At 42.3% G+C, this 25,903-nt stretch overlaps 1 protein-coding gene across 1 annotated transcript in view; it reads right to left on the bottom strand.

The window, feature by feature from the left end:
• The window catches only part of ILDR2 (immunoglobulin like domain containing receptor 2), a 70,957-nt gene that overhangs the window by 25,391 nt on the left and 19,663 nt on the right, over nucleotides 1-25,903 (bottom strand). The window contains exons 2-3 of the mRNA XM_068993626.1: nucleotides 23,184-23,516; nucleotides 22,022-22,141 (exon numbers count right to left, since the gene is read on the bottom strand). Of these exons, the coding sequence (XP_068849727.1) occupies nucleotides 22,022-22,141; nucleotides 23,184-23,516 (453 nt within the window). The remainder of the gene's footprint in view (nucleotides 1-22,021; nucleotides 22,142-23,183; nucleotides 23,517-25,903) is intronic.

Here is a 25,903-nt window from a genome sequence, read left to right as displayed (position 1 = left end):
ATCTGGCTCTAGATGAGTGATCACACCATCATGATTATCCGGGTTGTGAAGATCCTTTTTGTACAGTTCTTCTGTGTATTCTTGCCATCTCTTCTTAATATCTTCTGCTTCTGTTAGGTCCATACCATTTCTGTCCTTTATTGTGCCCATCTTTGCATGAAATGTTCCCTTGGTATCTCTGATTTTCTTGAAGAGATCTCTAGTCTTTCCCATTCTGTTGTTTTTCTCTATTTCTTTGCATTGATCGCTGAAGAAGGCTTGCTTATCTCTTCTTGCTATTCTTTGGAACTCTGCATTCAGATGCTTATATCTTTCCTTTTCTCCTTTGTTTTTCGCCTCTCTTCTTTTCACAGCTATTTGTAAGGCTTCCCCAGACAGCCATTTTGCTTTTTTGCATTTCTTTCCATGGGGATGGTCTTGATCCCTGTCTCCTGTACAATGTCATGAACCTCTGTCCATAGTTCATCAGGCACTCTATCTATCACATCTAGGCCCTTAAATCTATTTCTCACTTCCACTGTATAATCATAAGGGATTTGATTTAGGTCATACCTGAATGGTCTAGCGGTTTTCCCTACTTTCTTCAATTTAAGTCTGAATTTGGTAATAAGGAGTTCATGATCTGAGCCACAGTCAGCTCCTGGTCTTGTTTTTGTTGACTGTATAGAGCCTCTCCATCTTTGTCTGCATAGAATATAATCAATCTGATTTTGGTGTTGACCATCTGGTGATGTCCATGTGTAGAGTCTTCTCTTGTGTTGTTGGAAGAGACAGTTTGCTATGACCAGTGCATTTTCTTGGCAAAACTCTATTAGTCTTTGCCCTGCTTCATTCCATATTCCAAGGCCAAATTTGCCTGTTACTCCAGGTTTTTCTTGACTTCCTACTTTTACATTCCAGTCCCCTATAATGAAAAGGACATCTTTTTTGGTTGTTAGCTCTAAAAGGTCGTGTAGGTCTTCACAGAACCGTTCAACTTCAGCTTCTTCAGCATCACTGGTTGGGGCATAGACTTGGATTACTGTGATATTGAATGGTTTGCCTTGGAACCAAACAGAGATCATTCTGTCGTTTTTGAGATAGCATCCAAGTACTGCATTTCGGATTCTTCTGTTCACCATGATGGCTACTCCATTTCTTCTGAGAGATTCCTGCCCACAGTAGTAGATATAATGGTCATCTGAGTTAAATTCACCCATTCCAGTCCATTTTAGTTCACTGATTCCGAGAATGTTGATGTTCACTCTTACCATCTCCTGTTTGACCACTTCTAATTTGCCTTGATTCATGGACCTGACATTCCAGGTTCCTATGCGATATTGCTCTTTACAGCATCGGACCTTGCTTCTATCACCAGTCCCATCCACAGCTGGGTTTGCTTTGGCTCCATCCCTTCATTCTTTCTGGAGTTATTTCTCCACTGACCTCCAGTAGCATACTGGGCACCTACTGACCTGGGGAGTACCTCTTTCAGTATCCTATCATTTTATCCTAGTCATTTCAGTTGTGTCCAACTCTTTGAGACTCTATGGACTGTAGCCTGCCAGGATCCTCTGTCCATGGGATTCTCCAGGCAAGAATCTTAGAGTGGGTTTCCATTCCCTTTTTCAGGGGATCTTCCTGATCCAGGGATCAAACCTGCATCTCTTGTCTCCTGCATTGGCAGGCTGGCTGTTTATCACTAGTGCCACCTGGGAAGCCCCAACTTTGTACATAGGTATGTTTTAAAATTTTTAATATTGTAATTACTGTTGTGTATTAACTGAATGGACTGTTCGATATGTTTTTCACAAGCACATATACTTTAGAGACTTTTGTAATTCGTAAAGGAAAATGTGCTATGCATAATTTTCATCAGCTCTGGAAGAGATGAATTATTAATGTTGTAGACTTATCTTGTGTGGTGAAGTGCTCGGTTCACCATTCTTTTTCTCACTGTTGAAACCACATAAAAATGTATGCAAGCAACGCCGCTGCTTTGAGATCAAGTAAGGAACGAATACACTCAGTCTGGAGAGTTGTCTCTCCTAGATTGAATGGGTTCAATCTAGGACAGAAAGAAGTTAAGAGAGTGTAGATTTTAGAATGTGTGACCTTATGACCTTAGACAAGTTATTTAATCTTTCTAAGCCTCAGTTTTGTTTTTTAAATTTTATAAAATGGGCATATTCATGGTACCTGCCTCATAGAATTGATAGGACTCAATGAGTTGTACAATTATTATGTATATATATGTATATATATATATAACATAGTGTCTGGCACAAAGTAAAAGGTAAAAGTGTTAGTTGCTCAGTTGTGTCTAACTCTGCGTCACCATGGACTATAGCCCACCAGGCTCCTCTGTCCATGGAATTCTCCAGGCAATAATACTGGAGTGGATAGCCATTACCTTCTCCTGGGTATCTTCCTAACCCAAGGATTAAACCTGGTTCTCCTGCACTGCAGTCAGATTCTTCACCATCTGAGCCACCAGGGCCTGGCACAAAGTAAATATATAATTCAGGACATATCAAAGGAAGCCTGATCGAATTTCCAGGGAGAATTCAAATGATTAGCCTAGTTTGGTGGGATGACACATAGTTATTATATCTTTACTAACAGAATTTTTAAAGCCATAAAGCTAAGATGTAGAATCTATACATGATGGAATGTTAATGAGGAAAGATCCTTATAACATCATATAACATAGAGATTATAATACAGTGTATAGTATGATCCCATTTTTGTTAAAGTTAAAACTGTATTCATGGAATTCAACATTTAAAAGGTATAAAATGGCATGCAGTGCCAAGTGGGCCTCTCACTTCTGACCCCAGTTTCTCAGGACCCATCTCTAGAGGTGACCATTGTTATGAGTTTCTGTGAATCCTTGCAGAGATGTCTCATGCCTGTAGAAGCATCCTGTATGTATGCATCCGCACATCCTATCCACCCTACCCCCCACCATTTAGGGAAAGGTTGCATACTGTACACATAGGGGAGGAGGGATGAAACAATTCATATGAAAAACTTTGTAAACAGTTATATTGTGGAAAAATGTGTTTGTTGAAAGTAAGTTCTATCTTGGTAAATTTGTGTTTTGTTTGCAAGATTTCCTTTTGTAGCTGTTTCAATTGGCTTTGTTGTAAATAAAAAGGTATGTTGTTTAAATTTAAAAAATATGAAATTAGCTTCATAATATTTTCACTTATATCAATGTAGCCAAAATATTAACACTTCAAAGGCTCAGTGGCCACACATCACTATTACAAAGCACAACTCCAGGCGTCTGGTCTCTCTGGCTCACTTAGAAGACAACTTTTCCTCTTGAGCTGTGTTAAAGAAAAAGTTACCCATGTATGTGGCTTACATTTTGAGTCTAAAGTACATAGTTGGCCACTGATCCTCTCCTCTATCAAATCACTCCACAGAAAAGCAGCTCTGACAAAAGTCGAAGAAAAGAGAAGCTCTTCCAGGACTAGAGGAAGACGTCGCAGCAGAGGCAAGGCACAAGGGAGTCGGGTGAGAGGACTCTTTGCTCACTTTACTTTTCTTGGCTCTCTTCAACTATACCAGGCCAGTGTAGCGAAATGTGTCCCGGTCATGTCTCCTGCATGTCCCACATTTGAAAAGTTAATCAGGACCTGAGTACATTCCCAGGAAAATGAAGCATGGACTGGGCCACTAGGTTAGCTCTGTTTTAGGTTTTGGCAAGAAGGGTTTTTCCTTCTTTCTATCTTCCTTCTTGTGCAGCTGACATGGTAAGAGCAGTCTGCTGCTTGCAAAGACAAGTGGGGGCCAAGTAGGTCACTGGAAAGTGGCATCTTGAAGGAGGGTTCTCTGACTAGCCTCTGGCCTCAGCCTTCATGAAAGGCTGAGAGGTAACGGTAAAGCTTACATGTGGTCCAGTCCAGTTCCCTATGAGAGACACAGATATGGGACTAAAGTCCAAGCAAGTGATGAAGAGCATCCATTGGTCTCATATGGAGTGTTCTGTGGACACATATTTCTTGAAAATCAGCAAGGTAATAGACAGGTGATCAAGGATTTGGGAATTTAGGATCTTAGACATCTCTTAAAGGAATAATTAGTATTAATTACCAGGCAACAGCCTATGATCAAAAAGTCAATATACTTTGCTTTTTATCAAGACAGTTATCAGATACTTAAGGGGTTTTTTAAATATGGACAATTAGCACTTCTAAATATATCTCTTATGTCTAGTAAAATGAGACATTTATTGTGTTTACTCTCTAGTTCTCAAGCCTACCAATGTTTTAAACACCCTTTTATGTGCTATAGCCCAAATCATTAATTACATTCATAATAGAAATGTTACCGATGATACAAGCTATTGATTTGTGTACAATTTCTCACAGAAAATTAGCTACTTGATAATCATTAACTATATAAAATCATTAGCTATTATATAACTGTTATACAGAGCATGTTCTGTTGGAGAAAGTAGTAGACTGGGAATCAGGGTAATAAAGGCAGCTTTGCCAAGAGTTGACTTGCTGACCGTTAACAGGCAAATTCCTTCCTCTTTCTAGGATTCAGTTTTCTCATTAGTCAAGTGAAATAGTTGAAGGAAGAGATCCATAAATAGGGAGACCTTACATCTTGGTTTGTCTAGGACAGTCCTGGTTTATGCCTGGTGTGATTATTAAGAACCCCCCTTTTTAATTTCAAAGTCTTCTAATTTGGACAATTATTTATATGGTCCCCCATCCATAATATTTTTTGCTCTCAAATCTGATATTTAGTGATTAGAGTTGCAAACTCAACTCTATATATTTATATGGACCAGTAGGTAATGCAAACAAGTGCAGCTGCCCTTCTGTAATACAACCAACAGCAGTTAAGGGTATGGCAAAGGGTATGTGTCTGTAGGGGCTGCTCCTACCCACCTCTAAACAATTGTTACCTCACAGAAATGTGTCTTCAAGGTTGCAAATCTCCCTATTTTTCAAGATTAGCCAGACCTCAGATTTTTATGTAAAAAAATCCCGATTTTCAGATGTTGGCAACTGATTCATAAATTGTTAAAAAGCATTGGGCAAGCCATACAAAATATGTTTGGGGGCTATAAAACTTAGAGATCAAGTGCTTGCAATCACTGAGGGGTATATATGAAAGTGAAAGCCGCTCCGATGTGTCCTACTCTTTGTGACCTCACGGACTACACAGTCCATGGAATTCCCCAGGCCAGAATACTGGAGTGGGTAGCCTTTCCCTTCTCCAGGGGATCTTCCCAAACCAGGGATCAAACCCAGGTCTCCCACATTGCAGGTGGATTCTTTACCAGCTGAGCCACAAGGGAAGCCCAAGAATACTGGAGTGGGTAGCCTATCCCTTCTCCAGCGCATTTTCCTGACCCAGGAATGGAACCAGGGTCTCCTGCATTGCAGGCAGATTCTTTACCAACTGAGCTATCAACACAGATATAATTATGATGGGTAAAACAGAAAAGCTGGGTTTCCCCAAAGACTGTTTAAAAGAACATCTTGACGGTGTTCTGACACTACTTCTACACACAGAATGTTAGTGAATAGAAGCTCTAGGCACGATGTTCAAATTAAAATCTGAAAGCAACAGTATGACACACCGAATTGTTAGCCCTTATTTCTGGGGAACTGGAATGGGCATCATGAAGAACAATGAAGGGGCTTTCATTTTTTTAGATTTTTTTTTATGGGTAATTAAAAAACTTAGAATAAGAAATATGGACAGGAGGTTCACAAAACTTGTCACTCCAACAGAGAGACTTGCATCAGGCTTCTCATTCTCCCTGAAGCAACAGCCAAAAGCTGAAGTTTCAAAAGCCGGTAAAGCCTTCCCATAATGCACCCATGCAGTGTTACCCCAGGGTGGTGTGAGTGACAGAATTTGGCACTAAAGTGGGTAAAATTAAATGTCTTCAAAATTCAGAACATAGCAGGAGTTTGGGGATAGCTGATAATACCACTATGTTATGTCAACAGCAGAGAGAAGAGGGAAAGAGAGAAAGCTCTCTGGCTTTTACCATGACCTATATTTTCCTGGAGCTTTATACTGAAATCCTATATTTCTGAAAGTCATTTTGCTTTCAGCTTCTTGCTTAACAATTTCTAAGAAATGCTGTTGTCAGTTAGAAATGCTCTAACTTTTCTTCCCATTCTCTTCTATTCTATCACATCCAATGAAGGTTTGATCTTTCAGAGTCTGGACAACTGCAGTAAATACATTCCAGATTTCCACCACACTTTACTAACACTTGTGAGTCACTGTCATGCTTCTAGGATTCAGTTAAAGTGTGGCCATTAGAAGTTACTTTAATATCTAAGAAAAGGATAGAGAACAGACCTCACAAATAGAAGGCCACCTTTACTCTTTTCAAACCCAGCCCAAGTTATGAGTAGAAAATAGTTTTCATGTAAGCACTCAAACAGTTTTCCCCAAACCTTGCAGAATCCATTATTTTAAAGAAACTTTCACATGAATAGACCAAATGAATCAAGCATACTAATACTAATCCAGCATACGCATGTGCCAGTATCATACCATACCATACCATACCATCAGAAGCTTCACAGCCCAAAACATTCACATATTTTGCATTGAATGATGAGGGCAGAAAACAATCATTGTGAATAAAATAACTTACAGATTTTAACTATATAATTCCCCATTTCAGCTGTTTTCTGCCACTGACAACTTGAAGTTATCCCCAACTAAACTCTTGGTACATATTCCTGAGAACAAGCTCATTTTTGGAATGTCTCCAATTCATTCATTCAATCAATAAGGAGATGTGTATTGTGCCAGGTGGAGACACAGAGAAGACATGATCCCTATGCTCGAAAGTCACAGGCTTGCCCACGCAGCTTGTCCAACAGTGTGAGGTTAAGAACTCAGCTTTACTTATCTGCTTGTGTCATATGACTTACCAAGGTCAGAGGACTATCTTCCGGCCAAACTCCATGTTTCCATCAGCTTTTGGGGGGCATTTTTGACATCAGGTTCCCCCTAGTCATGAGGCCTTCCCTCAGAGACACAGTCCCTGCCTGGTTTCCCACTCTCCTCCTAGCCATGGCATTTTTCTTGCATATTTACAACAGACCATGTCCTAGTAACATCTCCCCAAAGCTGGCCAGGTCCTCAGTGCAGGATGCACTTACCTCTGTACTAAGATAACTAGCTAATGAACTTCTGCTTCTCTCAAATCCATAGCACACACAGTCTGCAAAACTCCGAAACATGTTCTGACAGAGTCCTCTAAGGATACTGCTCTGAGAGGGTGCATCCTCCTCCATGCTCCTGATGACCTCTGTACACACCGCCATGAGAACACATCTTGCCGGCAGTGATTCCTTTGCATGCTCCTCCACGAGCAGGATGGAAACCCCTCTGGGGCAGGGCCTGTGTCTGTGCTGCATCTCTAAGAGGCTGCACAACGAGACTGCTCACCCATCAGGACCTTGACGCTCTCCCAGCAGCAAATCCCCAGTTTTCTACGCTAGACTTCAGATTTACTGCTCACCATAGTACCTTTTATCCATCCCAGATGGAAATGGGCTCTTGATGAGGATCCGAAGGAACTGCCCATTCATTCAGCACTATGCTATGCACTGGAGAATATTTAGCAGCCCTGGACTCAGAGCTCAATGTCAGGAAGATCTTCAGGCCACTGACATATCCCCAAATGCCATCTTGCCATCTCGGGGAACTGAAGCACCACCCTACCCCAGGCCTACAAGTTGAAAGCCACCAGGCTAGGGTATTTTCAAGGCAGTCATTACAGAGATACTCAATATGCTCCCCAAATTGGTTTTTGTCTCTATTCTTAAAACTTAAACCCAAGTGCTGTTCCAAGCCTTTGAAGTACAATGGAAGGTACGGAAGTTCTAGATGTAGGACAAACTTGTCTTCAGATTTTTAGATCTACTACTTAATTATTTTATTAAGCAATTACAAGACACATTAATAAGTAATAAGAAGACACATTATGTTATGCACTGGAACTTATGAAAAGGGAAAAGAGTACTTCCTTTCGTCCACGTGATGCCAAAACTGCTGAATCTCCATCCCTTTCTCTGAAATGTACTAACTTGGGAGTCCTCCTTGGGCTTGCCAATATATTATAAAATGAACCTTCTGTTCAGGATAATCTAGAATGTTTTTCTTCCCCAGATCCTTGAGGTTCCCTCCTTTCCCCTTCTGCTTAATGCACATCTGGGCTTCATCACACTTCCAAGCTTTCCTAAGATTCCCTGGATCCATTTTCAGTGATGTACTATATCCACCCCTATTGTCTCAGCTCCTAACCCTCCAGAATGTTTCTCTCCTAAGTCTCTTGAGAAGAGCAGATGTTTCTCTCTGGCCCTTTAAAGTGTAAAGTTGTTTCTATGACTATTTGGAATCCCCTCAAATCGGAAATTCCCCAAGGGCACACACATCTCTGTTTTTATTCTATATTCCCATGGCAACCATGCATTCAATATATATAGTTTATGATTATCCATCACAAATGTGGACATAGCTTCTCTTTTATATGTATTTTTAAACTATGCAAGCATTTCATGTGTGTAGTTTTTTTTCTTCTTGTCCCTTTCATTTTAGTTCACTTCAAATTATAGGGAGTAATTCTGACACTGAATTCTCTCCACAAAATGACTAGTATCAGACCATCTGCAATTAACTGTTAATAAATGCTTCAGGCTTTTTTGGCAGTGGTTGTAAGCTTAGCCTAAGGCACTGACTTCTATTCACACAGAATTCTAGAATCAATACAATTGATTATATTGACTGAATCAATACAATCAATACAATTCTAGAATTGTATTGCTAGAAAGGATTTCAGAGGTCATCTAATCCATAATCCATTTTATATTTTCAAGAACCTGAGGTTCAGAGAGCTTAAGAATCTTACCCAAAATCACACAGCTGACTAATAATCAAACCAGGAGTAGAACCTGGGTCTACTCACCCGTATTCTTGTATCTTTCACAATATCTCACTCCGCCTCAAGCTTTGCTTATTCTAAATTTAGAAATGTGAAGCATTGGAGAGGGTGTGGAGAAAAGGGAACCCTCTTACACTGTTGGTGGGAATGCAAACTAGTACAGCCACTGTGGAGAGCAGTGTGGAGATTCCTTAAAAAAACTAGAAATAGAACTGCCTTCAGTTCAGTTCAGTCGCTCAGTCGTGTCCGACTCTTTGCGACCCCATGAATCGCAGCACGCCAGGCCTCCCTGTCCATCACCAACTCCCGGAGTTCCCTCAGACTCGTGTCCATCGAGTCAGTGATGCCATCCAGCCATCTCATCCTCTGTCGTCCCCTTCTCCTCCTGCCCTCAATCCCTCCCAGCATCAGAGTCTTTTCCAATGAGTCAACTTTTCACATGAGGTGGCCAAAGTACTGGAGTTTCAGCTTTAGCATCATTCCTTCCAAAGAAATCCCAGGGTTGATCTCCTTCAGAATGGACTGGTTGGTTCTCCTTGCAGTCCAAGGGACTCTCAAGAGTCTTCTCCAACACCACAGTTCAAAAGCATCAATTCTTTGGCATTCAGCCTTCTTCACAGTCCAACTCTCACATCCATACATGATCACAGGAAAAAACATAGCCTTGACTAGACGGACCTTAGTCGGCAAAGTAATGTCTCTGCTTTTGAATATGCTATCTAGGTTGGTTGTAACTTTTCTTCCAAGGAGTAAGCATCTTTTAATTTCATGGCTGCAGTCACCATCTGCAGTGATTTTGGAGCCCCCCAAAAATAAAGTCTGACACTGTTTCCACTGTTTTCTCATCTATTTCCCAGGAAGTGATGGGACCAGATGCTATGATCTTCGTTTTCTGAATGTTGAGCTTTAAGCGAACTTTTTCTCTCTCCTCTTTCACTTTCATCAAGAGGCTTTTTAGCTCCTCTTCACTTTCTGCCATAAGGGTGATGTCATCTGCATACCCGAGGTTATTGATATTTCTCCTGACTATCTTGATTCCAGCTTGTGCTTCTTCCAGTCCAGTGTTTCTCATGATGTACTCTGCATATAAGTTAAATAAGCAGGGTGACAATATACAGCCTTCACGCACTCCTTTTCCTATTTGGAACCATGTCCAGTTCTAACTGTTGCTTCCTGACCTGCATACAGATTTCTCAAGAAGCAGGTTAGGTGGTCTGGTATTCCCATCTCTTTCAGAATTTTCCACAGCAATCCCACTGCTGGGCATACACACCGAGGAAACCAGAAGTAAAAGAGACATGTGTACCCCAATGTTCATCGCAGCACTGTTTATAATAGCCAGGACATGGAAGCAACCTAGATGTCCATCAGCAGACTAATGGATAAGAAAGCTGTGATACATATACACAATGGAGTATTACTCAGCCATTAAAAAGAATACATTTGAATCAGTTCTAATGAGGTGGATGAAATTGGAGCCGATTATACAGAGTGAAGTAAGCCAGAAAGAAAAACACCAATACAGTATACTAACACATATATATGGAATTTAGAAAGATGGTAATGATGACCCTATATGCGAGACAGCAAAAGAGACACAGATGTAAAGAACAGACTTCTGGACTCTGTGAGAGAGGGAGAGGGTGGGATGATTTGGGAGAATGGCATTGAAACATGTATACTATCATGTAAGAAACAAATCGCTAGTCTAAGTTCAATACAGAATACAGGATGCTTGGGGCTGGTGCACTGGGTTGACCCAGAGACATGATATGGGGAGGGTGGTGGGAGGGGGGTTCAGGATTGGGAACTCATGTACACCTGTGGTGGATTCATGTCAATGTATGGCAAAACCAATACAGTATTGTAAAGTAAAAAAATAAAATTTAAATTAAAAAAAATGTGAAGCATTTCTAGTCTTTGCAATGAGCAATGCAGAAGTTTGTGTTTGTGGTATTATTGCTCTACTTACATAACTCAAGAATAATTTTTGGATTGGAGATGGTTAACAATTCAACACCTTTTAAAGTTGTGACCAGAAAATGATTACTGAATACCTAACACAGTATGAGCTAATTAAAAGGTATTCACTGCGCTACTATAAACTACTAAAAGTAATTATAAAAATGATTGTGAAGCACTCTGCCTTTGCCAAGTGCTATAGTGATGCAACTCCCTCGTCTTAGAGTGAACAGATGCAAAGGTATTATTAGTAATATAACATGCTCAACTTGGCATGAGATGAAAAGCTGAAGACAGGTAGATTTGACTCCAAAATGACATAGAGGAGGGTGGGATTGAATGGAAGAAGGAAATTGAGTTTCTTGGTGCCCAGTGTGATTTCCTGAGCTCAGTGTGCTCCATCCATCAGACCAGCACAGATACCACAGATGCAAAGGCATCAAAATGGCTAGTGTCCTTAACCAAAAAAGCCCAGGAGGTCCGAGGCTGACCGCAGGGGCACACAGCTTGATAGCCCTTAGATGGTCAGAGCTCTGCCCTTTCCTCCATGGCCAGCCCCCTCTCAGTGCGAGGGGCTTGAGCATGGGGCATTTCCCAGAGCAAACTCAGAGGCACTATCCCCCTGTGAACCAAAACCAGCAGACTCGAATAGCCGCAGCTGGCTCTGGAGAAAAATGCCGTCACTGTCTCCTGACCGGCTTTCAAGGGCTGCCATTCTTTCTTTCCAGAGCTGAGCCGATTTTCGGTGACGCCCACTCTCCCGCGGGCCCCCAGTGCCTCCAGTCTGCCGGCCCCGTCCCCGTCCTCACGCGCACCAGCTTAGCGCGTTTGCCGCCGCCCGGGTGCACCGACTACAATGCGCCAAGCGAGCTGACCCAGCTGCCCGGCTCCCGCCCGGGTAACCACGGCAACCGCGGGCTTCAGGAATGCGCACTAATTGAAGGCCCAGTTTCCTCCCACAGTGATGAGCAACAAGTGAAGCAAAAATAGTGAGGCGGGGATAAAGGCTTCGACGGAGGAAGGGGGGAGGGGAGGCAGTCACAGCTCGGGGCTGGGTGGCTGTGGGTGAGGGGAGGGCAATGAGTGCCTTCAGGACTTCGTTTGTTCTCTTAACAACCCAGGGCAGTGAAGAGCCGAAACGTCCTTCACCCTTCAGAAATCTTCGCACACATTTCTCAGTGAACAAGTAGTACCGCAAACCACCACCTCTTTGCTGCTGCTGCTGCTAAGTCGCTTCAGTGGTGTCCGACTCTGTGCGACCCCACAGACGGCAGCCCACCGGCTCCCCTGTCCCTGGGATTCTCCAGGCAAGAACACTGGAGTGGGTTGCCATTGCCTTCTCCAGTGCAGGAAAGTGAAAAGCGAAAGTGAAGTCGCTCAGTCGTGCCCGACTCAGCGACCCCATGGACTGCAGCCTACCAGGCTCCTCTGTCCATGGGATTTTCCAGGCAAGAGCACTGGAGTGGGGTGCCATTGCCTTCTCCGCCACCTCTTTGCTTGCTTCTAGTAAATGAATGGAGATGTACACAGCCCTGTAAAAGTGAAAGTGTTAGTTGCTCAGTGGTCTCAGACTCTTGGTGACCGCATGGACTGTAGCCCACCAGGCTCCTCCATCCATGGAATTCTACAGGCAAGAATACTGGAGTGAGTTGTCATTCCCTTCTCCAGGGGATCTTCCCTACCCAGGGTCTCCTGCATTGGCGGGAGCTACCAGGGAAGCTGGTGCACATCCATAGGCTCCCTAATTAGAATGCCTGCTAACATCTTGGGGTCAGCAGGTGACGGTGAGCTGAAACTAATTTGCTCCCAGCTCCTCTGGCTCTTCTGTTCTCTAAAAAAAAAAAAAAAAAAAAAAAACTTCCAGGTGATCATCTCTAAAGATGGGGTGTTCATCACACCTGAATGCCTGTTGTCTTGATATAAATTATTTAAAGTCTCCCCTTTTCACTCTCAAGAGTATCCTAATTCAGACAAGAAATTATAAGGTTGTCCTATCTAAAGTCTTTCCAAGTCCATCCAGATCCTAATCCAAGTCTTAGGTGTTCCCCGAACCCTTCTAGCCTTCATCGAGTGGCCTGTATGACCTAATCCTTGTATGTAGGTCAGGTAGCAAACACTGTGTAATTAAATGAGAAACAGGGGCTTTCAACAGCTGCCAAAACATAGCAACGAAAAGATTGCATGCTGGGACAGAATACCCTGAAACCCACTAGCAGGAAGATTCCCACAGGGCTGACTAGGGTCACCACTGCACAGCACTGCACAGATGTCATCGGGAAAAACACGAACCTATTAGTAACAGGATGGCCAATTCAGATGGCTAATAACAGCCTCTGCCTATGGAACAGGCTAAAGGAAAATCGGCTCTCTAGGACGAGTCTCAGAACACAGAACTCCCTGCAGGGGGTTCCCTCAGATGAGGGGCAGCACACTGCAGATTAGTTGTGGGGGATGGGAAGAAGCAGGAGAAGGAAACTGACATTTTGTTGTTGCTGTTTAGTCCCTCACTTGTGTCCAACTCTTCGGTGACCCCTAGTCTGTGTAGCTTGCCAGGCTCTTCTGTCCATGGGCTTTCCCAGGCAAGAATACTGGAGTGAATCGCCATTTCCTTCTCCAGGGGATCTTCCCAACCCAAGGATCAAACTTCCCAACCCAAGTCTCCTGCATTGCAGGCGGATTCTTTACTGTTGAGCCAGCAGGGAAGCCCCGAGCTGACATTTACTGAGTTTGTCTTCTGTGCTATTTAATCCTCACAATAGGTTTTCCATGTTAACTTTTATTTTTCCTCTGTCATTTTTACAGATAAGGAAACCATGCCTTATCAACAGTGAGTTATTAAAGGTTATATGGCTGCACGGAGTCCACATAAATGTGCCCCCCCAAAGCCCATGCTCTTCACAGTGGACCTTATCCAGTATCCAGATTGACCTTTGACCAAGATCAGGGTTTTGCAACCTTAGCACTGTTCACATGTGGGGACAGAGAATCCTTTGCTGACGGTGGGAGGGCTGTTCTGTGCATTGTGGGATATTCAGCAGTCTCCTTGGTTTCCCCCTGCTAGCTGCCATGGCATCCCGCAAGCTGTGACAACCAAAGTGTTCCCAAATATCGCCAAAAATCTGGGGGGCAAAAGCGGCCCCTCTTGTCAATCAGTAGGCTAGATATTTAATATCAATACACTTTTTAACTCTTCTTGTTCTCTCATTGCCTCGGAAATGTAATACTTATCTTTACCAAAAGATGGTAATTTATATAGGGACAGAACAGTGCCTCTTATTTATTTTGTATCCTCCCTGTATTAGGGACGTAGTATGCAAACAAGACTGGTTAAAAGTTAAATCATAATGCAAATACAAGTCACACTTGAAGCAAAACTGATTCCATTCCATGATGCCCATCAAAGAACAGGGTTGTGATTATGCAGCAGAGAGGCGTGAAGGCCATCAGAGGCTTCTTGCGAAGAGTGAAAGGCAGTCGTTGGAGCAACCACAAACCCCACTCCACTCCTCAGATGGTAGAAGGCTCACTGACAGCCATTAAACAGAATCAACTTCTTATTGATGCCTGGCTGATTTTTCTGCTTCTTCCTTCTTCTCCACTCCTTCAACACATTACTCTGGTTTTTCTCAAAACCAAGATCAACAGAGGCATGCATGTAGGTAAGCTCAGGGCAGAGTAGGCCAGAATTAAGAGAAAGGGCTGGGAGAAAAGCCAGTGGATCTGGGGCCTAAAAAGCTCTCTCCCGATATTAGTTCTGTGTCTCTGCTTTCATGGCAGCCAGCGCAGTTATCTCGACTCTTCTGGAAATCTGAAGATGGATAGGATAAGGTCCACCTTCCAAGAGGAGTCAACTCTACTTTAAGTCTTTCATTTGAAACAAGATAGTGGAAATATAATCGAGTCTACAGATGAAAATGTAGGAACAGCCTAAATGGAAGATGTTCCAAAGGAGTAACCTCCAGATTTATGGCTAGAGTGCGGCTGTAATTAATTCCTTCTCTCCTTTTGGCCAAGAGTAAACTTTTCTTCTCCTCCAATTCTTTTCTCCTCTTCCTCTGTTTGTAAATCTTAGAGAGAAACAGCAGCAGCCACTCTCAGAGATCAAAGTTTTAGCAGGCAACAAAGACCTCTGAGGAGTCTGTTGCCATGGGAACTCTCTGAGCTGAAGCCCTTCTAATCGGCAAATCTCCTTGGTTAGCAGCACAGGCTGGCATCAAGCAAGAGAAGGGGGAGGGGAAGTCCTGGCAACAGGTAATCTTTCTAAACAGCCAGAACTAATGGTGGTGGTGGTGGGCGGGGGGGGTGGGGAGGGGGGTGTTAGTACAACGGGATTCAAATTGAGGCAGCACTGACAGAGGGGTGTGTGCCTGAGTATTTCTGCACAGCCATAGGCACAGATTCCTATCAAAAATCCCTAAAGTGGATCACTAGTTCTGAGATGTCCCTCCCTAGAATTCCCTGATTTCTCATTATGTTCTTAATGGCTTTTTAATACTAGTAGGCCAAAAAGTTGATTTTAGACCAGAATAACAATTTCAGGCACAGTATTGTGAATAATTTGATTTTTAAAAAATTTAATGCATGCCTGTTTCTCCACCTCTTGTCAAGGTAATATATGCTGTACTTCAGGATAAATCACAGGAGGAGATGGAAGGAAAAATAGAAGCATGACAAGAAAACATAGGTAATTCTGCTGCATTACCTTCACAGGGAAGAATCAATTCCAACTTAGTACCTACTCACAAGGACCTGCTGGGAGCAAGCCTATTTCTGGCCTCCTGGAATAGCATTGCATTTGGCCTAAAAAGAAGCAGAAATTGATGAATTCCACAAAATATTAACAGTGTGTGTTTTTGCCTGCCTGGCATTCTTTTCTTCTTCATTTGGAAACAAATGTCCAATTTCTCTTTATGAACCTACTCCTTTTCCCTTCAATTCATATGGTTCATTTGGGGTTGGTGGTACCCTATGTTTCTCTCAGAATGCACAGCCCACCCCCAACAATAGGACTTTTGCCACACTATGGAGAGAGGCAGTTTATCCTCCTGAGATCAAAGGTGTTAAAGATCTGCTAGGGGTCACATTTGGAGACAGCCTGCTGGAGAATGAATCTAACACAGAGGAGATGGAGATATTTAAAACATAATCTGAACACTGGCACTCAGCCATGCTTGAAGTTAGGAATACCCTTGGACTTACTGGTTACAGTAAAGAGTCTGCCTGTAGTGCTGGAGGCCCAGGTTCGATCCCTGGGTCAGGAAGATCCCATGGAGAAGGAAACAGCAACCCACTCCAGTATTCTTGCGTGGAGAATCCCATGGATGGAAGAGCCTGGCAGGCTACAGTCCATGGTGTCGCAAAGAGTTGGACACGACTGAGCGACTTCACTTTCACTTTACTGGTTACCTAAGCCAAAAAGTTCCCCTAAGCCAGTTTGAGAATCTGTTCCTTGCAATTAAAAGAGTTCTGAAGAACACAATAGTTAGCTCTGAGTGGGGAATTTTTTAAAAGATATTTTCTTCTCTTGTGTTTTCTGTTTTGTTTAGTTTTTATAATAAAGAGGTATCACTTTTCCTAAAACAGAAGCAGTATTAAACAAAACAGGACAGCAGTATTTGGGCATCACCTATATAGAGAGTTAATCCTGCAATCTGTGGATATTTTAGATAAAGTCAAAATTGTAGAAAGGATGCTAAAGCCATCTTGTTTATCCTGATAACCTGGACAAGAGAACCTGTTCCATGTTGAAACATGCTCATGAAACAGGCTCGTGTAGTTCTCCTTTTCAGTCCAGAGGCACACGTGTTCATTGCGCCATATTTTTACTGGGGCCCTTTCCCTCCTTTTTTCTTTTGGCCCTTAAAAAACAAGCTATCACATGAGACATCAGAAAGAAGGGGTCAGGCCCTTACATTGTGCATAGAAAGAAGTAAGAACAAGGCGAGCTGCTTTTAGATTTTAAAATAGCAACTTCCCTACTTGAGCCTTCCTGAATGGTGAAGTCCTTTTCCTGCCAGCTGGAGCTGCCCGAGGGAACTTTATTCCTATCCAAACAGTGGCATGGTTCCAGGTTATAAACAGATTGTTCCTGATCCTAGACCAATGTCTAATCTCAGGGTGGCAGATTTTCTGGACACTTCCACCTTCTGTAACTGTCTGCTGGCATGGCTCTACGATCCCAACCATCTATCTAAATATTTCTAAGGTACCTGTCACTATCATCTCAAAGCACCCTAAACACCACGTGCATTTCTTCAGAATGACTCTACCTTCTGAATCATCGAAAAGAGATTAAAAAGTGTTCAGTACAGTGTTTGAGTTTAATGGTGAATCAGTGGTTATCCTCGCATTTCTCTAAATCACATCTTCGGATATTTCTCAACCTCTGAAAGAAGCATCGGCAGCAATTCATAGATAGTTCAGACGTATGGGGAAAAGAAGGTAGGTCATACTCAGTGGGGAGGTAAGCAGCATAGACAAGGACAACTATGTCTTTGAAGTGAGGTTAATGATTATAGGCAGTTTCACTGAGAAATGAAATGAAGTACTAAAGCAAATCTGGGCCAAGTAAAAACCATTACCTAAAGCAGCAGTTACATTTTTGAAAACATGATTGATGCCAGGGAGCATTCTATAGCTTCGTAATATAGACAGCTTGTGTGGTATTGTGGCTTCAACCATATTTCCTGGTGGTTCTGTCACTAGGAAAAATTTAAATACCTAGATAAAGAATCATGACCAATGAGATTAAATGATGTTATATCTCACTTGAGACTATAAACATTTATTGTATTAACACTTCATAAGTCAACAAATACATACTCAGCATTGACTAATATTTAAGAGGTACAAAGTAAGTATTAGTTACAGATTCTGCCCATTTATCATTTTAAAAAACATTCACTTAAACTTCTTTATTCTAGAAACTCTACAAACCAATGCAAATAGATGAATGAGAACTGGTCCTGGCCATTGAAGAGCTCATGTTCCAGTGCTACTGAGAAGGGTCCAGTGTTGTAAGGCAAATTAAGACAAATATACACGCAGGACCAATGTCACCACTCACATGAAGTCAAACTAAGGTTCTGTCCTTGGCCCTTTTCACTTTATATAATCTTTTTGGGTGACTCATCCATTCTTTCATAATGATAGTTGTGACTATCATTCATGACTCTCAAATCTGTTATCTCTAATCCCTATTTTTCCACTGAATTCCAGACCATATTTCTAATTGTCATCAAGACATCTCACATTCCATGTATTAAGAATCAAACTCATTTTCCGGCCTCTGCAACCTGGTTTCCAATCTGTAGCCTCTCTCTTGGTTGACAGAACAGTCGGCTACCCAGTTAACTATAAACCTTAGTGTCCTTTTGACTCATCCCTGTCTCTCAGTATCCATCACTTCCCTCTCAGAAATGTTTCCATGCTGTCTGTTCTCAGTTCATTGCTCTGGTTCAGAATCGCATGCCCTTTCACCCATGCTGCTGCAGTAGCCCGTAACTGAGCCCTCTGTTCTAGTACTCCTCTCTAACATACTGTCTACCCTGCTGCTATTATTCTGATCCTGAAATCTAATTTCATTCCTCTGTGATGGCTTCTTCACTGGCTCCTCCAAGTCTTCAGATGGAACACAAAGTTCTTAGTCTGACATATAAGACACTTCATAATCTTGCTCCATTAACTTTTCCAACTTTACCTTTGTGAGTATAATGAAAAAAACAAATTCATCTTAACTGTGCCTCTGATTTATCCCTTTAACTGTCTCCTTTACTAATTGGTCCTCTGAAATTCTACAGTTTTCTATTCCTCACGCTGTGATCATCCTCTAAGAAGAGCTCGTTTCAGTTCCTACAAGCCTCCATCAAGTTTATTCTTATTCTTGTGGAATTAGTTCTTTTAACACTGACCTACCACAAAAGACCACAGTGCATTCCCACTGGCTTCCTTTTGAGTGAATACTATCCTGTATGTTCTTGTAACCAACTTGTAACCCTTTTATCTCTGTCATGAGGACAGAATTACCAGGAAGTCATTTTCTCCCTTTATCAGAGTAGTCACATCACTCATATTCATCTACTTTTTAAACCAATAATTTTAAATTTGAAATAAAGCTCAAAAATAAGTGAGTTGAACACCTTTTCCTATGAATACCTGATACAATAACTCAAAAGAAATCTTCCTTCTTAAGGATATAGAAATTAATACTCTTAAGGACACTGCATCTTCAGAGGCCTCTCTGATTGTTAACAGCTCTTTCTTTATCCTGAGACAGACTCCCTCCCTTTGTAACTTCCACTCCTGGCTCTAGTTTTACCTAGCTACAACGGGTAAGTTTCCACTCGCTCCTACACAATTTCACTTCCGATATCTGGAGAGGCTTCCCATACTCCCTTTCCCAAGTCCTCTTTCATAAGACGAGTCCTCCCAGTTCCTCCAACTATTCCTCATAATAAGTTCAGTGACCACAAGTGGCTCATGACAGTTGTAGGCAGCACACTGTGGACCATTATCTTCCTACCGAGGTCTTCATCTCCTAGGGGCTGACTTCAGGAACAGGTTGCTCTCTTGGTCTCACATAAAAAGAATATACCTCATGAACAGGCCTGCAGGATACAACCACTAAATAATTAGAATTTTTTAAACTGTGACAATATTTTGAAAAATTCCATAATGGGGTGTCAAGACCAAGAAGATTCAGAATGTTGCATTTGGAAAGTAAATAACACATTCAGAAAATTCTCCTAGATTTCAAACTAACACCTTTAATTAACTAACACAACCAGTGTTGCCCTAAAAGTTTACATGGAAAATTTACCATGCTTTCAACGTTTCCAATTAATGTGGGATACAGGCTGCCCCAGTGGCTCAGTGGGAAAGAATCTGCCTACAATGCTGGAGATGCAGTAGGAGTCACGGGTTTGATCCCCGGGTCGGGAAGATCAACCCGGGAGAAGGAAATGGCAACAGACTCCAGTATTCTTCTCTGGGAAATTTCATGGACAGAGGAGCCTGGTAGGCTACAGTCCCTGGAGTTGCAAAAGAGTCGGACACAACTTAGCAATTAAACAACAACAATAGCAGACTTATGTGTTTCTTTTCCCTGAGAACTCCACCATCCACTTCTGTCTAATCTGCAGCATCCATATTTGGCCTTTCTGATCCCTTTTTAGGATAACACTAATTTTTTTATGTTTTCTCCCATCATTGCTGACCCTTTTCATCTGAGCCTTCCTTTCACCCCCCTTTTGGTCCTGAGGATAGCATCTTTGCCCAAGTTACTCTGTATGTTTCAATCCAGAGGAATGTCCTTCATATACTTCAGCACGTCCTCTAATGACAAGGCTTTCACTCTGTTTATTTCCCCACATTTGCAGAACAGGGACCAAATTATTTCAAGTGGTTTTTACCTGGCCTCCTTTTCCTGTACAAGCAATTACTTTGCTGCAAATGGTTGCACTGGTCAAACAACTTGTGTTCACAATTAGCTAATTGCAGGCTCAATGAGCCACTTGTCCCTTCAGACTTGACCATTAGAGTTGTGTTATTAGGCAGAAATTTACCTTTTTATTTCCTACAGATTTACACATTTACAGATTTCCGAGTCACAGGAGATCCTGAATCTGACTGCCCTGTAGTCTTTTACAATGTCAATATAAACCTTTTACATTTTTATTTCCTTTTGAATATATGTCATATTTCCCATTCTTTTACAGGTCACAGCAGTTTTTCATCGCAGCATGCCAGGCTCCTCTGTCCTTCACTGTCTCCCAGGATTTGCTCAAATTTATGTGCTTTGAGTCAGTGATGTTACCTAATCATCTCATCCTCTGCTGCCCCCTTCTCCTCTTGCCTTTAATCTTTCCCAGCATAAGGGTCTCTTCCCATGACTTGGCTCTTCGCATCAGGTAGCCAAAGTATTGGAGTTTCAGCTTCAGCCTCAGTCCTTCCAATGAATATTCAGGGTCGATTTCCTTTAGGATTGACTGATTTGATCTCCTTTCAGTCCAAGGGACTCTCAAGAATTTTCTCCAGCACCACAATTTGAAAGCATCAATTCGTTGATTATTATTAAAGGGTTAATAATTAATAAATATTTACCTTAGTCCACTTTGTAAACTGTAAAATTAAGGCAACAGTAAACCTTATTTGCCAGTCCTGATAGAGTAAAACTAAAAATCCTAAGTAGAAAATTCCATTTTCTCCCTGGGCACTGAATTTCCTACAGGGGGTAAAAATCAACCTTTAATTTTATTTGCCTCTAAAAGAAAGCACCTCATTTGTGCCCCCAAATTGTTATCACCTGGTTTCTTAGAAGCTACAAAAAAAGTAATTTCTTTTGAAAATGGCTTCAAGGATGTACATTTTATCCTACAGTTAATGTTGTCTCTTTTCTTAATTTCTGTATATTTTATTCCAATTTTCTTGTTCAACTAACATTTATAGAGCATGAAATATGTGCTCAGTTCTTCAGTTTCATACAAGGAGGTCATCTGCCACTGACATTCTTCTAATCCACAAAAGAGAAAAGTAGCCAAAAGTAATGAGTTTTCATTTATGAGGAAATTAATATTAATAAGGATTAGATTATATTTGCTTTGAGACTAATTCAGGGACTTTTAGCTTTCAAGAAATTTGCCCTCCAATTAAACACTAGTAGGTCTATCCCAGAGCTCTTTTCACTGGGTACCTTTTATTATTAAAAGCGCACAGCCATCTTTCCTTAGGATTGCCTTAAGGGGAGATAACTGAATGGGAAAAGATTCCCAAAGGCCTCAGGAGATCCTAACACACCAGGGAATTCCTGTCTCTGCCCTGCTCTTTTCCTCACTAGTAGCATATGTAAAGAATCAGAAGAAAGAATTCAGGGTTAAAGGTACAAGTGGAAAGGAGGAGAAAAAAACTAAGAAAGCAGAAGAAACATTTAGGCAATGCGAAAAAGGGGATCATAGCAGCCAGGAAACAAAATACAACAAATACAGCTACTGCTCATGAAGAACATATTCTGAAATCAGTTTGTGCACCAAAGATAAAGCCTGTGTGTGCAACCTGCTGATACACGCAGTAAGAAGTGAGAAGAAGGAGCAGTGCAAGCAGTCTAAGATGAAAATATCGCTGAGGGCTGTCACCTACCTAGCACCAGTACTTCCACAGAATCCTCATTCTTGCCCTCCAGGTCATCAGGGGTGGTGATGATACAGTAATACAGTCCGCTGTCTCCCCACATGAGTTTTCCAATTTGAAGATCTGCATCTGTTATCACAAAGAGAAGGACCTGGTTCAAATTCTGTCCTTTGAAGAAAACTGAACAACAGAGGGTGGGTGGAAGTGAGGTGCTTCTGGGTGTCTGCAGTGTTCTATTTTTTGACCTGAATGGTGGTTGATGTGATGTTTGCTTTACTGAAAACAAACAAACAACAAAACAATGATAAAAACTAGCATCCCTAAGGTGAGAGAATTCACACCCAGAATTCACACCTAGTTGCAGGCTGGTTTCAGGAACAGAATACTTGCTTTCAACCAGGCTTACAGAGGCCTCTGAAAGCCAAGTAAATTCCAGAATTAACCTGGACTCCTGGAAATGAGCTGAGTTCACAGGAAGTGAAAAGTGTTAGTCACTCAGCCGTATCTGACTCTTTGCGACCCCATAGACTGTTAGCCTGCCAGGCTCTTCTGTCCATGGGATTTTCCAGGCAAGAATACTGGAGAGGATTGCCATTTCCTTCTCCAGGGGATCTCCCCAACCCAGAAATGGAAACCGGGTTTCCTGCACTGCAGGCAGTCTCTTTACCATTACCATCCGAGCCACCAGGGAAGCCCAAGACGGGTTCACAGGAGTTCTTCAAAATTCCAATAATCAAGTAGGTCATACCAGACTTTGGGCCTTTTCTTGTCCAAAGCTTTAGGGACCAGGAGAAAAAGTAGAACAGAAGCAAAACTGCCTGGGACTTGGGCCATGCAGTGACCTGGCTCTGCACTTGCACACATGCATCCCTCTTCTCAGCAGAGAACTTCTTAGGGAAGTTTACTTTCTGAGTTAAGGGCATTAAAGGCTGGTGTCAAGGTGTAAAGTATTTGACTGAGAAAGCTTTCACTAGAACCCATTTCAATTCAGGGCTGATAATCAATTTATTATCAGACTAAAGGTCAAGCTCATGAAAGCTTCTTGATGCTATCATTTCCCATAAAATCAAAGTCTTGAGAGACTGAAAGGGTGCATGGCTGACATCCTCTTGCACCTGTGAAGAATGAAACCAGCCTCCCTCCCATTCCTTAAAAACAGAGGCATTATTACCGTGGACAATCGTGATCTCTCTGCCCCTGTAGAAATCTCCCAGGGTCACAGTCGAGCCCTGTTTAGAAGCTACCACTCGAACAGTCCTCCTGCTGTCTAAGCAATCCAAGTAAGGGTCCCATTCCAGATTTCTTTTACTGAGAGACTGGGTCCGTGGGGATGACATGCCCAGGGATTCCCCCATGCGATCCTGGCAATAGGACTTGAACTTCCACTGGACGACTGCCGGCTGATGGGAGGACGTAGAGAAGTGGCAGTGGAGCACGGTGGGCTGGAAGAGCATGGCCACCTTCTTCTTGTCGGGCACTGTAACCTGGAGGCCTTCAGCCACGGCTGCAAAACAGAATGAAGATGTCCAAACAGCATCTGCACCCTGGACCTCACCTCACACTACACAGGCACACCTTTCTGCCTTACCTTCCTAACCTGTCCTTGTTTTTTCCATCACAATGAATAACATCAGTATCTACCTGGTTGCCCTGTCCAGAAACCTGCTCTCAATCCTAATACCCAGTTGGTCACAAAGTCATGTCAATGTGACCTCTTAACATCTTTAATATTTCCATCCCCCTCTTTAACCCCACTACCATTGCTTCCGTGTATGTTCTCCTCATTTTTTGCCTATAATTTTGCAATAGTCTCTTGTGTGGTCTCTCCACCTATAGTTGCCCACATGTATCTATCCTCCTTGCTATAATTTCCGGTTATCTTTTTAAATCTGACTGTTATGGCTCTCCTTAAAATCCTTCATCATCCTCCATGGCCTTTAGAACAAAACCCAAAGTTCTCAGCAAGGCATTTAAGGTGCTTCATCGTCTAATTCTGCCGGGAGCCAGTGTGAGGAATCCCGCCCGTGACAAGGTCATGAGGAAGGAAGCTGACATACGCAAGGCGTGCTCAGACTTCAGGGACCCCTCTGGAAATTCCTAAGCATGTACCCCAACAAAAATCTGCCAGCTTTTGTGCTCTGCTTTTCCACTCTTCTGACATTTTCTGGAAAAAGTCAATTCAGGGCTTTAGTCTTCTACATTTGAGTGTTTCAATCCAAAAACCCCTCTGATGGCTTTCTAACCTGCTTGCAGGACTCGTACAGCTGCGCATGTGATTGTTTGAGGCCTCCTGACCGCAGGAGGCACAGGAAGCTTAAAACATCATAGGAATGTAGGAGCTTCCGAAGAGTCAAAATCTTTAGAATAGGACTGATTAAAAGTTTCATTTGTTGAGTCAATGCTTGCTGCCAAATTTTCATATCCTTTATTTTTAGATATAGTTGGTATATAGAAAAACAAGTAGTAGACCTTGTATTAGCAACATTAGATCTTTGAGTTAAGTACCTTCTTTGTTATAACCCACTGCGCCTTTGTTCTATAGAGATGTAACTTTAGCGCTTTTAAGGAGATGCAGATCAAAGAAAAACACTTCAGGGGAAACAAAATTAACATTCATTAAGGAAGAGGGCCAAAAAGTGTTAACAAGCCTCTTGGCCAGAAGATAATGTAAATCACCTGAGACCTTTTGTATACAAAATGATGTATAGAAAGAGTCTGGGCTGCGAACGCTACATAATTTTGTGTTGCCCATTGATCTCCATGTTTTATCAAAAGTATAAAAGGCCTTCTGAACAATAAAGGATGGGACCAGCTTCTCGGACTAGTCTCGGCCTGGTTTCTGGGGAATCTGGCTCCCCCCGTGTCTCTCTCTCTCTCTCATTTTCTCTCCCTTTCCCTCTCTCTGCTCTTTACTTTAATTTCAGGCTGAATTTTCATCTGGGGCGCGGAGGCTCGCCAGGTCTACTTACTTGCCGTGGTTATTAAGATCCGCGCGAAAGGGAGCTTAAGGCGAGGCACCCTTAGATATTCAAGCGGGCACCGGTGGCCCAACGTAGATGGTGCAAATTCCTTGTCTGGAATTTTATTGGTCTTCCGCGTAAACCAAGCTATTCAGCCCTCTTCCTCCACTTAATCTTCCTACTACACTATAGTTTCTTAATCTAATCTTATATCAATCAATAAACAAGTCTTTCCACGCCAACGCCGTCCACCCTTCGAATTCCCTGGATCCACCGGGGCTGGACCCCGGCATAATTCCTCCTCAGCCTCACTTCTTGTAGCACCTCTGTTTGAGCATCAACCTCAGAGGACAGCGAACTAACAGTTTCCCTCAGTGGGATGTGCTATATCACACCTCTAGATCTTGGCACATAGTGTTTCTTGTTTATGGAAAGCTTTTTCCTCACTTATCTTCCTGGGAAACTCTTTTTCATCTTTTAAAACCCAGTTCAAAGGCTTCTTGTCAAGCCTTCTCTGACTAGTCAATCTATTTATCACTTCCTCCTTTGCGCCATAGTGTCCCCAGCATTCTCCGCCAGACATTTACTATAATGATTTTGCAAGTTCTTATTTTCACACCATCAGACTTGTCGGGTCAAGTAAGTAACGTGTCTTATTTAGCTGTCCTGGCTCCTGAAGCCTATAGACACTAAACTATTTGATAAATGAGGACAATGAATCCAGGAAGTATGAATTTAGGAGAAAGTGACTTCCCTTCTAGCTAGTGACCAAGCAAAAGAGACAGAGATTAAGGGGGAAAGAAGGCTTTGAGAGAAATGGAGAATTTCAGATCAAAAGCAGTAGACCAAGTTCAAAAGCTTTGAAGGTGATTCAAAAAGAGGTGGGGGGAGACTAGAAAGCAGATGAGAAGTTTAAGTGTTAAAAAGATCA

Source organism: Capricornis sumatraensis, chromosome 2, assembly GCF_032405125.1.
Source record: "Capricornis sumatraensis isolate serow.1 chromosome 2, serow.2, whole genome shotgun sequence".
Taxonomy (NCBI): domain Eukaryota; kingdom Metazoa; phylum Chordata; class Mammalia; order Artiodactyla; family Bovidae; genus Capricornis; species Capricornis sumatraensis.
This window is presented reverse-complemented; position numbering and strand designations above follow the sequence as displayed.